This window comes from Sphaeramia orbicularis, chromosome 9 (assembly GCF_902148855.1).
Source record: "Sphaeramia orbicularis chromosome 9, fSphaOr1.1, whole genome shotgun sequence".
Taxonomy (NCBI): Eukaryota; Metazoa; Chordata; class Actinopteri; order Kurtiformes; family Apogonidae; genus Sphaeramia; species Sphaeramia orbicularis.
In genome coordinates this window covers 22,271,480-22,289,040 of record NC_043965.1, presented here as the reverse complement: position 1 = coordinate 22,289,040, position 17,561 = coordinate 22,271,480, and the positions used below count along the sequence as shown (strand labels likewise).

Below are 17,561 nucleotides of genomic sequence, written 5' to 3'. Positions count from 1 at the left end.
TGGCCGTACCCGCAAAGCTGAGTACCGCAACCCGACCCGCTACCCACATTTTTTTCATGTCCAATCCACACTGGCCCATACCCACGTACATTAGACCCACAACCTGACCCGACCCGTAATTAAACACATTGTCTATACAGTATCTCACTTTTAAGGGCTTTATTTTTGGCTAAAATGCATGCTATCAATAAATCTCTACTATGTGCTGCTAAATGACTTCGGTTGCTGGATGTAAACAGAGGTGAAACTCACTTCACAACAAAACAAACCAGCTGTGGCTCAACCACAGTCAAATTAGACAATCATCATCATTAAATGTTCTACAAATTATTGTCATCCATGAATCTTCTTTTATTTTTTCACTTCCTTACCTGCTACCCGCCTGCATTTTGGTAAATTTTAACTGTGCCTGTGTCCATGAATTTTTTTTTTTTTACCAGTCCCTGCATGTTTTTGCGGGTACCTAACTTGGTGCAGGACTCTGCTCTATGCTATATACTACAGGGTGTCCCATAAGTCTCCATACATAGGAGACATAATACATATGGTTCTAACATGTATTTCTTTATATTTCTTCTTTATAGTTCTTCAGCAGTGGAGGACACGCATTGAAATGTGTTCCCGACAAAATGGCAGTCATATAGAGCATATTATATAAATAAAAATGGTTTATGTCAAGAAACATTTATTTTTCCTATGTATGGAGACTTATGGGACACCCTGTATATAGTAGTAGTGGCAATTTTAGTAGTAGTAATTTATTTGTCCATTTAACAGAACACAATATATACATACATACAGTTTGGATTTCTATATTAACCCTTACGGGTCCACGGTCACAGCTCCATGACTGAATCACATGACATTTTCAACATGTTATAGCATCAGAAGTTGGTCACGTAGACCACTTGGGATAATTGCATTTGAAAGTGCGGACTTGAAACACTCTCCCACTTTTTATTTGATGTTAATAGAGCAAATACAACTGGAGATATTATGTTTTAAATCTGGAGCAAATAAGTGAAATAGCATTATTATAGCGATATAAAGCAAGTGTTATATTTCTTACCATATCTTTATCATTTTTTAGTCCTTTTTCAAAATGGAAAAAACTGTCCGAATCTGTGGATTCTAATACACAGACTGCATTAGCAATACAGGTAAGGGTGAGAATGACCCCCACCTGAACCGGATGAGGAAACCGGAGAAAATGCCTATATACAGATATGCTTTTATGTCAAATATTTGGGTAAACTTTTAATTTATTACAATTTTGATTTCATATATCTAATATTTTGGACCAATATTCACTTTTAAAGTCTTTGAAAAGGTTCATTAAGGATCTTTGTGTTATTTATGCAATACATTATATAATTTTTTCAAATCAGATGTTATATTTTTTGTGTTTTTTGGCCTTTTGTGTTGATATAGTAGGTTAAAGTGAAAAAATAACAGGCAGATGAGATAGATGAAGTTGTGCTGAAAAAAAGATATCAAACATGGGTATAATAAACATTTCTTCACATAGTATATAAAGGCAAAATCAAAAGTACTCAAAAATGGCCCAAATAGGCTCAGACCCCTAAGAGTTAAAGATGGACCAAAAGGCGTAGGCTGAAGCAACAGCTTATTTATGCCTACCCTATTTACAACAAGGAAAGATGCAGAAACAAAACAAGATGAACAAGATACCCGTGCTTACAAAGCTGAGTACCACAACCTAACCTGTTACACACATTTTTTTCATGTCCAATCTGCACCCGCATACATTAGACCCACAACCTGACCCATGATTAAATTAATTAATTAATTAATTAATTAGTTAGTTAATTAATTAATTAATTAATTAATTAATAAAAAAAAAAAAAAAAAAAAATATATATATATATATATATATATATATATATATATATGATTTCTGTGTTGTTTCAAATGGCAAATGATGTGTACCAAAATGGCTGCAGTCATATCAGTAGTGTTATATTCCTGTTTTACACAGCAAACGTTCACAAATGTAGAATTCCCATGTCTGCCAAAATGATTACAACCAAACCTACCATTTGGTGTCATGGTTTTTAATCTTCTTGAAATGTGCAAAATTTCCTGCTGTAATCTAGGCAAACGATTTTAATTAAAAGTATCCAGTAAAAGTAAATATCTCTATCTCTCGTGCACAGGCCTGTGATGGAGGTATTAGTTAAGAATGACATGTAGCACAGTGTCATAGTTCCAGATACCCACAACAGACTGTAAATTATTACTAGAAAAAACTGGACTGGCTGGAATTAAATTATGATATGAAATAGGAGGAGGCATAACATACATAAGCAATGGGTAATATGCTTTGTGTTCTGCGTTTAATTCATTCTGCTCTGTTGACAAACCTATTGGATTGTGTTGATTTACAAAGCTTTCTTAGCATAGAGAATATAAATCAGACGGTGTAAAATGTTTATATAGCCTGGCACCATTGATTATAAGCAGCAGTGGCTTTGCAATGATAAATATGGAGATGTGAAAACTGAGCTTAAATTTGCTTAGACTGGTGTGTTTTATATTGTGGTGCTGTGTCTATGAACAATCATATATCTCTCCAACTATGTTAGCTCTGGTGTTTTTATTGATGAGGACAGGGAGGTGAATGCAAGTTTGCCTTTACTGTAATGAAACACAGCTCTTTTGTAAACTGAAGCATCTGAACACTAGACACGTTATTGTTTTGGGGGGGCAAAATAAAAACACCTTTAAAATGAAGCACAGTTGCGGACTTGAAATGTGCGTCTTAGAAACAAAACTATGTGGGTAAATAAGCACTTAATAAAAAAGCACTTCATAAGCCTGCACATACAGTATGTAGGTATGCACGGTGAAGCGTCTGAACCTTTCACTTTCAATATAGCGTTGATATAGAGCTTTTATCCAGAGTGCTATACAATTTATCTCTCATTCATCCATTCAAGCGCCAATGTCAGCAAGCTAGGATGCAGCGTTAAAGAATAATGCGAGTTTCAGAGTCTTGTCCAAGGACACTTCAACAAGACGAGCACGGAAGAAGCCCCCAACCCAAAGAAGCCTGATAAGTGTCACCACACTGCTTATGATGGTTTTTATCGCCAATCGCCGTGACATTAATTATCGCCACAACGACAAAATATTATTACTGATAATTAATCTGAGTAATTACAATTTAATGGCTTGATAAAATAGATTACAGCAGTTTTGTTTGGCCATTATTGATGTCATCCTGATATCTTTGTTTGATCATCTGTCTTTATTATCGTCGCACACGTGCACAGGTTGATAAGGAGATAGAAGCACAATATCACTGGATACACACATTGATAAAAATCGAAGTAAATCAAAGTTTAGCGTTCACATTTTATGTTGTGTAACAAAGTGAACGTGTTGTTATAGAGAGATATTTGTTTCTTTGTTCCCATGTAAAACTCTGTCAACAGATTGGGTAGCAAGCTGTTGCCCTGTTGTCCTATTGTCTGCATATGTGTGGAATGTGTCAGAATTACTCTGTACAGGAAAAATGTGACTTCAACTTGACTCGAATTCTGCTTTTTTCTTCCAATATTTTTCATTTTGTGACACATTCTTTTGCTTTGTCATGTGGCTGCTGATGTTCCCTGCTAATCTCCTCAGTGTGTGGACGGTTTTGTGAAAGTATAAAATATTTGTCTCTAAAATCATCCCACTGCACTTCTTTGACCTTGTGGAAACCAGTGGGAGATTTTCCACAGTGAGTGCCATTAGTTTGTTTGCAAAGAGTGTCTTCGTCTTTTTTTTTTTTTTTTTTTCTGCATGAACTACTTTCAGTGCTGCCTTGCTTCTTAACACATTGTTAAAGCGCCTAAATTTGGCATTGATGCAATCTCTGTATCACCCAGCCCGCTGGCCCTTAACAAGTCTAATCAATCCAGTTAATTGCTGAGACATGACACCAGCAATGACGGCAGTGTCATTCATTTTCCATATCAAATACATCATTAGGTAGTTGCTTTACATAACCACACACACAGACACATGAACATACACTCCTCCTCCAACATCATTAGCAATGGTCTCGACGAAAGTGCCTTAATTAAGATTACCTTGACCTGCTATGTGGCTCATTAGGAATAGAGTTTGAACTGTGAAAATACTGACGCCAACCATCCCATTTTGCCATTATGCATTCTCAATAAAAATAATTACTTTGGGTTGATGCTTTAATCCAAAAAATCTTTACAGTCTGGACGCATTAGTTCTGTGCCGATGGTAAAGACAAACTGTATATCAGCACAAATCGAGACAGACTTTATTGTGTTTTCTTACATTTGATGAAAGCTTATATGCTTAAGTCAACACAAATAATGTTCTTTTTTTTTTCATTTTATAGATGTTACTTATACACCTTGGTGTCAGGAAGTTTTATGAATCCAACTTAGTGGCTCTGTTTTTAAGCTACATCAAACAAAAACATCACTTTTTTTTCAGCTTGAAAAAGTTTTCAAAGGAGATTTCCCAAAGGGTGTTTTGGATATGCATTTGTTAAATCACACACTAGTTTGTTTTTGTCTTTGGGAGAAATTGGTCCAGGCAGGTGTGAATACAGCAACTGCACTCAGGTACCGACCAAGACATCAACACCAAGAACCTGGGGTGCCGATAAGGGGGGGGGGGGGGGGGGGGGGGGGGGGGGGGGGGGGGGGGGGGGGGTGACAAATTCATGGGGCCCAGCATGTTTTGGGGGCCCACAGAGCAGTGGAGGGGGTCCAGTGGATACAGGTTAGAAGTTATGAAAATTTTGTGTGAGATCCGCTGTATGAGAGGCACAGAAGTCGTGAGTCGGACCGTTGAAAGTATGCTAAGTTTCAGTTTTGTTTTCGTTTTGTAATGTTTTGTATGAACCGCACACACACCCCCTGCTCCGACAGATCGATAAGATACTGAATTTTATGAAAGGATCCACAACGTTTACCTCTCATAGGGCCCACAGTTGGTAGCGGCGACCCTGCCAAGAACCAACATTCCAGAGTTTTTTTGGGTTTTTTTGTCTTGGGAAACTGGCCTAACTTCACTCGCTTAATGCCATGTTGGTCGCATGCAGAAAAACAAACTCTAGTTGTGAAACTTTTGGGGTCCTTAAATTACTGATACTAGCAAATACTGATTATTTTTGATATTTCTTTGTAGATAAAATCAGTTATCATCAGCATAGTAGTGATAGTAGTTGTACAGTTTTGAATATGCTTTCACAGAAAAGAAAAGACTGAAGACAGATTTTGATGAACTTCATTTCATACTTGGAAAAAAAACCATGAATGAAGTGGCTGTGGTTGTTTTCTTACCTTCTTGTGAGTCCAAGTCATATTTTTATTCATCTATCTTACTTGGTAAATACAAAAAACCCAGTCCAAATATTAAAAATGTCTGCTTGTCTGCAGCCTCTGACAATAAAGGTGACCTACAATCACTGCTATTAGAATGTCTGAGTTGTGTAGACTGTAATTCAGGCACACATTTGCACACACACATATACAACATTTCTTGAACTTTCATTCTCTCAAAGATGCCTCCTACCATCAATGAGTCACCATCGAGTTTGGAACGTGTATAAGCTTTTGTTTTCATGTGTGTTGTTCGCCCTGTGTGTGTCTCAGCAAGAGAATGCACATAAAGGAGGCTTTGTGTGTCTAAGTTTCCGGAAAGAGGAGCATTTTGTAGAGACAGATGGGTTATTTTTTTGGGTTTCTTTTTACCTTTATTTAACCAGGAAATATCCCATTGAGATTCAGAACCTCTTTTACAAAGGAGTCCTGGCTAAGATTGTCAGCAGCAAATACAACACACAGTAACAAGATTACACAGTTAAAATACACACAACAGACATATTCGACAATAAACAATTAGTAAAAAAAAAAAAACATTTACTGGAAGATTAAGAAAAACTAGTGGAAGTTATGGAGTTGGCCTCAAGAACTCTCAGTTTGGACTTAGAAGCACTCAAAGAAATTAACTCCGTTAGTTTCTAGTCTTTCTGTAGCTGATTGCGGCAGTGATGGTACTATGTTTTGTTTTTTTTTTTTTTTTTTGGAAGTCTGATTGACGACAAGCGATGGCTGAGCTCAGAACAGTAAAAGGAAGGGATAAAAATTCCATCAGTACCAAAGCACTACCAATAATTGGTTTAATGAGCTTATCCATGAGGAGAGATGGTAGCTAAGCTTCCATATGGAATACAGTATCCAGGTATCTGCTTGCCAAACCTGAACATATAGTCATAACTTTCTTCCTCCTATATTTTTGTTTCTTCAGACATCCGTGGGATTGAGGATTTTCTGGATCGCACCTCGCAGCAGGGAATGGATGTGTCCCTCCAGAAGGTGGAATCTAATATAAACATGATGATCACCAGTCTCTTCAGAACTCTGCGCGTTGAGGAGCTGCATCGCTACAGGGATACGCTACGAAGAGCTGTGCTTTTTATGAGTCCAGCTACTGCCAAGGCTTTTATCACTGAGGTAAGAACTTGAATTTGGAAGGAAACTTGTCTGTGAGTGTCAGAGATATTACTGAAATACAACCCCATTTCTAAAACTGCTGAAACTGCCTTAAATGTAAATACAAACAGAATTAAATGTTTTGCAAATCTCATAATCCATTATTTTATTCAGAGTCAAACATAGAATCCGTGTTTGTTTGATGTTTGATTGATAAAACTGAGAAAATGTACAATTATAAGGAAAAATAAGGTAATTTTGAATCTGATGGCAGCAACATGTCTTCAAAACGTTGGGACTGGGTCATATTTACCGTTGTATCGCATCCCCTTGTTTTTTTAACAACAGTCTGAAAACATCTGGTAAAGGAGGAGACCAGCTGCTGGAGTTTTGGGACAAGAATGTTGTCTCATTGTTGCTGTGCCAAATTTCATGATATGCCAAGATCAGTTGATGAAAGGTTTGGACTGCTGGTCAGTTCAACACTGAGAACTTTCAACTATGAAGGCGTGTTGTTGTAATAGATGCAGTATGTGGTTCAGCGTTGTGTCACTAGTGGCTTTTCCATTGGACATATATGCAAAACTTTACCGATATTTACCAAATGTCGAAAAAACAGAAGTGCGTAATGTCGGTTTTTCCATTAAATCACAAATGCAATGACTTGTTTATTTATTATCATGAGATGACACGAGAAGTCATTCCATAAACATGGTGACGGACGTAAATATCACGTTGATTTACAGATATACTCATTATTATTATTATATGTAGGGATGTCTGATATTGGCTTTTTTGCCAAAACCTTTATGCCGATATTGTCCAATGCTTAATTTCCGATTCCAATATCTACCAATACCGCTGTCGATATATGTGGGATATTAAACTAATTTTAGGTAACATCACATATCTCCTGTCATGGAATTAACACATCATGCCTAATTTTATTGTGATGCCCCATTGGATGCATTCTCAAATGCAACAAGGCTTTCAAAATGTTAACACTGTCTGTGCAAAGAATACATACTTCAACTTAAGTTGTGGAAAAAATGCCATATTTATTTATTTTCTCTCCGTCACTCCATGAGTCTATTACAGTGTGGCAACTCTACTGTACAATTTTGAAAACTGCACATTTCTTTCAGCTACAAACAATGCTTCATTTATGCGTCGGTAAATGCCGGCGAAATCAAGGCATTATTTTATCGGTTTTAATGATAGGCAAAAAAACTGATAACGATATTCACCGATATTACATTTTTTTGCCAATATCGGGCCGATAATATTGGAGGGCTGATATTATGTGCAAGTTAGATTTGCACAATTTGAGAGCCAATGGAAAAGCAACTACTGAAATATGCAAATAACTCCCTGAAGAAGCCACTGTCTGGATGGGAGCATATGTTGGTTCAAAACATACACGCCTACAGCATTCATGATGTTGTTCCAGATGTACAAACTACATATTCCATCACCACTAATGCACCCCCATACCATCAGAGATGCAGGCTTTTGATCTGGTAACAAGCTGGATGGTTGGAGCCTCTTTTGTTTGGAGGACATGGTGTCCATAGGTTTCCACAAAGAATTTCAGATTTCAATTGGTTTGACCACAAAACAATTTTCTACCTTTCTACATTTCAATTTTACATGAGCTTTGGCATTTGGTGGCATTTTTGGTTCATGTTTTTATATAGTTTTGCATGACAGACATTCAAATTCCACTTGTGCATGGTATGGCAGGCTGTGTTCACAAAAAAAAAAAAAAAAGAAAAAAAAAAGGCTTGTGAAGTGTTCTTGAGTCGCAGTAATTTTCCATCACAGAATATTGCCTGGTTTTGATGAAGTGTCATCTGACAGCCTGAAGATCACAGACATCCAATTGTAATTTTAAGCCTTATCCCTCACGCACAGAGATTCCTGCAGATTCTCTGTATGCTTGATTATTTTATGTACTGTAGACTGTGTGATATTAAAAGTCTTCATGATTGAACATTGGGGAACTGTACACTGAAAGTGTTCCAGAATTTGTAGATGTAGTTTTTTTTACAGATGAACCTCTGCCCATCATTACCTCTGAGAGACTCTGCCTCACTAAGATATTCTTTTTATATCCTATTCATGTTAATGACTTGCAAATTCAACTGATTTTGTTTGCAAAATATTTCAACACCACTTCTGCAGCCTTTTGTTGCCCCTGCCCCTACTTTTGGGAGACATGATTACTTCATTACATTTTTTTTCTTTCTTTACATTATATACAATGTCCAAACTGGTTTGGAAAGGGGGTTGTAGCTCTTTTTTGAGAGGCCTTAAATAAGGTCATTTAGACAGAATAATGCAGATCAAACTGCTTACCCTGCCTCCCAAAGGAGAGGCAAGGGGTATTGTTTTTGGTTTGGTTTGTTTCTTTGTTTGTTTGTTAATACTTCAGCAGCAAAACTATTGGTTGAATTCATACCAAACTGGATTTAGAGACTGCTAGTGACTCAGAATAGATGTGATTACATTTTGGGAAAAGTAGGTCAAAGTTCAAATTTATTATGATTTTTTTTTTTTATCCTTTTTTTCCATTTACTTATCATTTCAAATGTATATAAAAACATAAATTTTATTTCAATTTACTTGAAACTTGGCACATATATAGACACACCTGTTATACATCACTCTGACATAAAGTTAAGTCATATTGTATATAACTGAAACAACACAAAATCTTTCTTAAAGTAATCTCAATGTTAACACATTTTTGCTTCAAATGCTGACATCATCATATGTACATGTATATAGACATGATTATATCTGGACACGCCCAGATATGCTGACATCAGCACACACACATAGACATGATGACATCAGCTGGATCGATGCCAAAAAAAGCTGCAATACATGCGAGGGGCGGGGTTTGTTGTGTCTGGCTCCACTTGTTTTTGGTGTTTTTGGTTATCATTTGATTATAAAGAGGTTCTGTCTTAATTGGTCCCAAATGCTTTAGAAATGTCAGTGGAATTACTGAAGTTTTATTTATATAAAGAATCTCTGTGACTCACTCATAAATTAACTAAATAAATAAATTAAAACAGCAGCTTCTGCAACGTGTAAACTATAAAATCCACAATTCCTTAAGCAGGGCATGTACGTTTACTTTGGTAATCGGTAATAATACAGAATGCATCAGAACAACAAGGTGCATATTACCCCCATTAAAATGCACTATACGTTCACTATATATATTTATTCGTCCTGTGTTTGAGCTACTCCCTGTTCACACATGTGCACACTCAAACAGTCTCAAAGCCTCCTGAGATCACCCTCCCCTTGTGCTCTTTATCTCTGCCGAAAAAGACATTTAGGGGAGTTCCTTTTCTTCTTATACATAAGTGATATGGAGGTCATGGTTGAAAGCAATAGGCTCCGGTATTAGTTATGAATTCATAATTTGAAGTGGTAGGATGGGGCTTAATCCCATGTGTCATGTTCTCATCTCAGTTTAATTAAAAGTGACCTCAGAAAGAGCAATCACAATCTAATTTGGTTGGAGGCGTGACAGGGAGGGGGGGGTGGATGGGTGAAAAATGGGCTGTTATTGTGTTTCTCTCCTTCTGTTCGAGTCAGTGTTTATATATGAGAGTGTTTGTGTGTGTGGTGTGTTTGCTTAGCTGTATCCTTGTACTGTAAGCGTAGCACGGGAACACATTGCACTCAGTAAACTGTGCAAGCCAGAGGACTACGACAGTGTGTCTCATATTAAAACAGGCTGAGGAAACCTCTAAAGAGAACAGAGGGACTCTAAATCAAACTCACAGCCACGGTATGACAATTCCACTTAATAGTTAATTATTATTAATTGTTGCGACAAGTTAGGACAAGCAGAAATACATGGGGATTTTTTTTAAGTAGTTTTGTATTTTATTGTATCTGATAGACATAGTTTAACAATGAGCCTGTTTACATGACCATAAAAGTCCGATATCTGGAGGTAATTGGCTAATTGTAATAATCACATCTAACATGTTTACATGCGCTTAAGAAATGCGATAATTGAAAAACCCTGGTTTAGACACTCCAGTCCATTATCGAATTTCTTTTAGAGTGTCTTCCGCTCACGTTTGACCACATAACTTCTGTTCTCTACAATTTTTAATTGTGTTTACACATGTGCATACGTAAAAGAATTAAATAAATCAGATTAACCTGTATACAGGGTGGGGAAACAAAATTTACAATATTTTGAGGCAGGGATTGAAAGACAGTGTATGACCAATTAGTTTATTGAAAGTCATGAGAATTTATTTGCCACAAGAAAATTGACATAATAGAAAATGTTTTTATTCTATGTGTCCTCCTTCTTTCTCAATAACTGCCTTCACACGCTTCCTGAAATTCGCGCAAGTGTTCCTCAAATATTGGGGTGACAACTTCTCCCATTCTTCTTTAATAGTATCTTCCAGACTTTCTCGTAATAGTTTTGCTCATAGTCATTCTCTTCTTTACATTATAAACAGTCTTTATGGACGCTCCAACTATTTTTGAAATCTCCTTTGGTGTGACGAGTGCATTCAGCAAATCACACACTCTTTGACGTTTGCTTTCCTGATTACTCATATGGGCAAAAGTTTCTGAAAAGGTATGGATAATAGTGTTAGGTATGATTATGACATCAATATATGTTTGGTTTCAAAACAACTGACGTAGTGCCTGCTGAGAAAAAACAACTAAATGTTCATTGTAAATTTTGCTTCCCCACCCTGTACATGCATGAAGACATGGGAGTATTGGGGAGAAATCTAGGTGTGTTAATCAGGTTTCTATCAGAAGCGTTGAATAATCTGACAACTCCAGAAAACACTGAAAACCCCAAATAATGATCAGAGTATTGGTGTGGATGTAAACAGGTTCCGTGTTGAAGCATCCACACATTAACGGTGATGTAGAATTATAAGGCCTGATAGTTTTATTTCACATTTCATTAGAGTTATTAAAAGCCCTAAAAGAACAAGACTAAGTAATTAGAATATTGTGATATTGTGAATATATCATATACAGTATATTTACAGCTGTGCAAAGCTTTAGTAATAATAATTAGAGCATGTGTGATTTCTTGTAGAAATTCAATATAACTGTCCTTCAAAATAACCTTTCAGTATACCTCTCTTGGAACATTAATTATGTTACTGTTGGTTATCCTTTGCAACCCTCTGTTTTTTTCACACAACGCACAATCTGTAGGTGTTAATGTTAACTTGACTTTTGTTTAAGTGAATTTCGACGAAGCTGAGAAATTACATAGAGTAAAGTAACACTGTAATGCAGCGGTTGAAAAGGCTTTATCTTTCAGTTTATAGTCATATTGGTAATATATAGAATAGCTGAAATCGCAGGTTTTATTCTCCTGTTGGTGCCACTAACCACAGAACTGATGAAGATCTGGAGTTGGTCCCTGGGCGCCTTCATGGCAGCTCACTGTTCCTAATATGGGCTGTGTGCTAATGCTAATTGCTAATACTACGCACTGTGTGTGTATTAGGATGGGTAAAATGCAGAGACCGAATTTCCCTACAGGGATAATAAAGAAAATTAACCTTTAACCTTTTTCAAACACATGTTCCATCAGATTTTTCAGTCAGGGTTTAATGAAGATTAAGTTCTTCGCATATGCTTTTTATTTGTAGTGATTTTGTTCTGTTTTTAAGTGAAGTGAATACACATGTGGTTTAAAAATATGCACATTAGCATTTATTTGTTTACAGTTATAGTATACTTTATTGGTTTTAATATGGGTGATGAGCTGAATGCTGTTTTAACCCTTTCTCCAGTGCTGTATTTTGCACTTAACAGTATTCAAATTACTGGAACTCCTGAACCGTTTGTGCTATCCACAAAATTCAAACTGCATCGGAAAGATGATATCCAGAGATTCTGACACTTTATGGCAGCAATGTGGGACTCTATTACAAGTAGAAAGGAACTGTTTCAGAGACTTCCACACTAAAAAGGCTAAAAAAAAAAAACACCGCCTGGAATTAAGAAAATATATGAAGCCATATTATGGATACTGAATGTTGAAGACCAAAAAGCATGTTTGAGCAGATGTAAAATAGTTGAAAGTTTATTTCTGCAATCTCAAGAAGTTTCATTATGGGCATCTACAGTTGTTTCTGTTAATAAATATGCTAAATAAATTCAAGTCATTTTTTTTTTTTCTTTTTTGCTAAAGCACACTCTTTTAACCATTTATTAGTTATAATAATTCTAATTAACGGCCAGATTTTGAAAGTTAAGTTCTTCCTGAAAATGAAAGTGCAAAAAATTGGCAAAAAATACCTTTTCTGACACTTTTATTGCAACGAAAACATGAACACACCTAGACGGTCTGTTATAGTGGTAATTAAAATGATTTTTTCAATATTGTTTATGGTCATGCATGTTTTTTTGCTTGGCATATGAAAACCATAAACCAACAATGTATTCAAGTTTTTATGATTATTAGAACAGTTCAGAAATACTTTATATATAAGCTATATATAATATATTATAATATATATTAGCAGAGCTGTTCATATACAGGGTGGGGAAGCAAAATTTACAATGAACATTTAGTTGTTTTTTCTCAGCAGGCACTACGTCAATTGTTTTGAAACCAAACATATATTGATGTCATAATCATACCTAACACTATTATCCATACCTTTTCCGAAACTTTTGCCCATATGAGTAATCAGGAAAGCAAACGTCAGAGAGTGTGTGATTTGCTGAATGCACTCGTCACACCAAAGGAGATTTCAAAAATAGTTGGAGTGTCCATAAAGACTGTTTATAATGGAAAGAAGAGAATGACTATGAGCAAAACTATTACGAGAAAGTCTGGAAGATACCATTAAAGAAGAATGGGAGAAGTTGTCACCCCAATATTTGAGGAACACTTGCGCAAGTTTCAGGAAGCGTGTGAAGGCAGTTATTGAGAAAGAAGGAGGACACATAGAATAAAAACATTTTCTATTATGTCAATTTTCTTGTGGCAAATAAATTCTTATGACTTTCAATAAACTAATTGGTCATACACTGTCTTTCAATCCCTGCCTCAAAATATTGTAAATTTTGCTTCCCCACCCTGTATATACGTCATATATTATATATTCATATATTAAGTGTTCAGAATGAAAGTGTAATGAAAAGTAACATAACATTGTTTATCCAGAAACAGACACAAACACTAGGCTCGGTGAACATCTCCTCCAAAATAGAAAATAAAGTCTAAGATGTCCCTGGATGAAAAGAAAAAAAAATTCCTGCAATACAATCCAAATATTAGAAATTGATGATTGAATGCATAGTTATTATCACCTTCTCCACACCATTCATTGATATCTAATTCACTACAGGTGTGGAAAATCGTTTTGCTATTATCCTATACAATGGCTGGCCTCCATTTTAGTGTGTGAGTGGAAACCAGATTAGTTTCCTGGAGTTCCTCTCGCTTCCTTTGGGAAGGTTGACAAAGCAGTCATTTAATCCAATTTAGTCAGACATCAAGTGGAGAGGGGTTTGTAAGATGAAGTGTCGGGAGATGGTAAAGATTGGTGGGTAAGATTGATGACCGCGTCCCTCTCTTTCTTCCCGGTTGGATGTGGAGCAGGGGTGAGAAAGACAGTTAAAAAGACCCAGAGACAGACAGAAGCGAGCGGAGAGACATGTGCAGACAGATAGAGAGATGACTGGGAGCTTGTTTTTTCTCTATCAGAGTTATTTGTGAGGTCATTTGTCAAAGGCAGAACCTCCCATCCAGATGCATTAGGCCCTGACGTTAGATGTGAACTGAAAGCTGTTCCAAAATTATGAGACATGGAGGGAGGAGAGAAAGGATGATGAGAGATGTGGAAAGGCAAGGAGTCATTGGAGGATGGAGGACAATTAAGGTGGAAGACAATCAAAAGAGTCTGAGGAAAAGGCTTTACCGAGTAGTGGCAGATCGAACAGGAACATCAGATCAGAAAACAAGCTTTCTTTTATGTTTCATTTTTTAAAAGGACATGTTAGCGATAATAAGAAGCAATGAAGGATGGTAGCACAAAGTGTCAGACCTGTTCAATAAAAAAGCTGCTATAATATACAGGAACACATTAGGAGGACAGTGAAAAAGGTAGATCCAGGGTCGCCGCTAACAACTGTGGGCTCCATGAAAGGTTAACGTGGACCCTTTCATAAAATTCAGTGTCTTGTCAATCTGTTGGAGCAGGTGTGGTGGTGGTGGTGGGGGTGTATGTATGTGGGGGTGCGGTCCACTTACGCTAGCGTGACAACAGAACTGAAACTTACCATGCTTTCAACGTCCGACTCCCGACTTCTATGCCTCTCTTATACAGCGGATCTTACACGAAATTTTCACAACTGGACCCCATCCACTGCTCTGTGCACCCCCCACAAATGCTGGGCCCCATGAATTTGTCATTTCCCCCCCCCACCCCCCCTTATCAGCGCCCACGGGGTCTTAAAGCCATTAAAAAAAAATAATGCTCCACTTCTGACAGGAACTGGTCATTTAAAGGTGGGGTGCGAGATGTTTTCCTGGAGCATTTTTGACTATATTGCTTAAAATCCCCTTCACACCCCAATTACAGCTAATTAATTAAATGCTGTAACACAAAAATTAAAAAATGTGCGTACCCCTTTTTGTACATGAATCGTACGTTCTCAGAGGTTTGGAGCACATGTACAGGAAATGAAGCCAGACTATATTAGCTATATTAGGATGGAAAGTTCAACTGTTTTGTCACTAACAGAAATCAGTAGGAAATGTAACGTTAGTCAGATAGGTATGAGCTGGGGCTGTTCTGTAAGAGCGGGGGTGTTGGAGGAGACTGAATGAGGTATGCATGGATCGGAGCCAGGGCCATCAGAGCCGGGGCCGCCGGGGCCACTAGAGCCGGGCGAATTGTTGCTGTGCAGCACTCGTGAACCCTTGAGAACAAGCATTGCGAGTGCCAGTACTCTGGAGGCGTGGCTTCGGGGGGATGTCTGAAGAAAGGGGTTTAAACTTTTGAATTGAGTATTTTCAAAATGTAGCTTGCTCGAACCGTTTTTCTAAGATCTCATACCCCACCTTTAACTAGGCTTAATTACATTTCTCCGTTACCTGTAATGAAATGGGTTTGTTCTCATTGATTCTGTCTTGCATGAAAATCTAACATCACCACAACTAAATCAAGTAAATGAAGGATCAGTGAGCTTACAGAATGACTGACAATCCAGGCAGTGTGAGGTTTTTGAGCTGGAAATGTAGATGAAGTAAAGCAGCATGTGGTACTGAGCTAAAACAGTTAGACTCTGCAGAATATGCTACTATGTTAAAGTTTCATCTGCACAGCCTGGAAACCAGAGTAATTACACACTGTCTACAGGTGGGTTTTTGAAGACACGCCGTCAGTGGGTGAAATTTTAGACAGCTAATTAGTGAAATACCACTAACAAATGAGCCATAACACTTCTACTTATATCTACCAGCAATTTGGTTTTATCATAGTGATAATGACCAATACCTGCAGCTGTGTATGCTTTAATAAAACTAAAAGTAGCACAAAAGTTACTTTTACTGCTGACCTCCACATCACTACCTATAGCTATATGTGTGTTAGTATTGAACAACACATTCGTTATTCGATATATAGCTTACTTTATATTAGTACGTCTTTACCCATAATTGCCCACAACTGCTGGTGATATTTTTTGGTCTTTTGCAGGTGATATATCAGCATTTATTATAATACTATCATTCATTCACTGAAAATCAGGTATTTTCTTGCATTTAATTTACTGATCATGTAGATGTTCATACAAGCTCAGAGTGAATTCAAAGGTTATTAGAAAAATGAGGTAAAAAAGGGACTTCTTCAACAAAAAATATCATTAATTAAACATTAAACAAGCGTCTACAACCCCTGTCATTTGTCAAACGACATGGGTTTAACTGGTGAATCAGTGTATTTGAAGATAATGGCGTTTCCATGTTCACTATGGAGCCTCTGAACATCCAAATGGGTCATACTCGATGACCATGAAAAAATGACAAAGTCCGTTTTACCTCAGTTTATGTTTATGTTTATGCATTTGGCAGACACTTTTTTCCAAAGCGACTTACAGGGGAAAACCAATCAAATCACTCAATCAATCAAATTTTATTTATATAGCGCCAGATCACAACAAAAAAAGTTATCTCATGACACTTTATTTATAGAGTTGGTCAAAACCAGACTCTAAGCCAATTTACAGAAACCCAACAAAATCCTCCAGGAGCAAACATTTGTGACTGGTGACAGTGGCGAGGAAAAACTTCCCTTTAACAGCAGAAACCTCGAGCAGCCCCAGACTCCTGGAGGATGGACGTCTGCCTTGACCAGTTGGGGTTAAAGAGAGAGGGTGAAGAAAGAAAAAAAGAGAGAGCGATAGAGATAGAGACTGGGGGAGAGGGGGAGAAGGGGGAGTAGGGGGAGACACATGGAGGCAGTTGTGGTTAAGTGAGTGATGATGATGAAGGCGGGAGAGAGGCAGGACCACCGCAGCAGGCCCAGAGATAATCCTGGGAAAATCTGTGATAATCCTGGGAAAAACCTTATTAAAATATTTAAAATGAATATTTAAAATAAACAGTTGTTTATATGTATTGACAGAACTAGTGGTTCAACAGTTATTTAACTTTTTAGATCCGTACATACTTTTGGTCAGTGGTGGATGTTTGGGTGTTTATGGGTTAAAGCCTACACTTGTTGATTATGGACAAAAGTCATGTGTGTAATGAAAATGTAGATGTCTGGCTTCAAACAGTATATAATATTGTATCTTGTGAAACTCAAGCCCCTTTTACACATAACTTCTGTTGCAGGAATATTTCACCTTTATTCTGGGACAGTGTCTGTGTAAACGAAATGGTGGGATCATTTGGTCCCACCTCTGTCACAGCTCTGTAACGCCTCTGGAGGTAGTAACAGAACCGTGATAAAGGTGGCATCATAATTCCAGAATGCTATGTAAAAGGAACACCTCTCGTTCAGCAACCAAGGGATGAGGTTTTGATGA

General features: G+C 37.2%; 1 protein-coding gene across 1 annotated transcript in view; it reads left to right on the top strand.

The window, feature by feature from the left end:
* Window positions 1-17,561, top strand: part of grid2 (glutamate receptor, ionotropic, delta 2) — a 905,841-nt gene that overhangs the window by 576,451 nt on the left and 311,829 nt on the right. Inside the window, exon 4 of the mRNA XM_030143377.1 lies at window positions 6,307-6,512. Within this exon, the coding sequence (XP_029999237.1) occupies window positions 6,307-6,512 (206 nt within the window). The remainder of the gene's footprint in view (window positions 1-6,306; window positions 6,513-17,561) is intronic.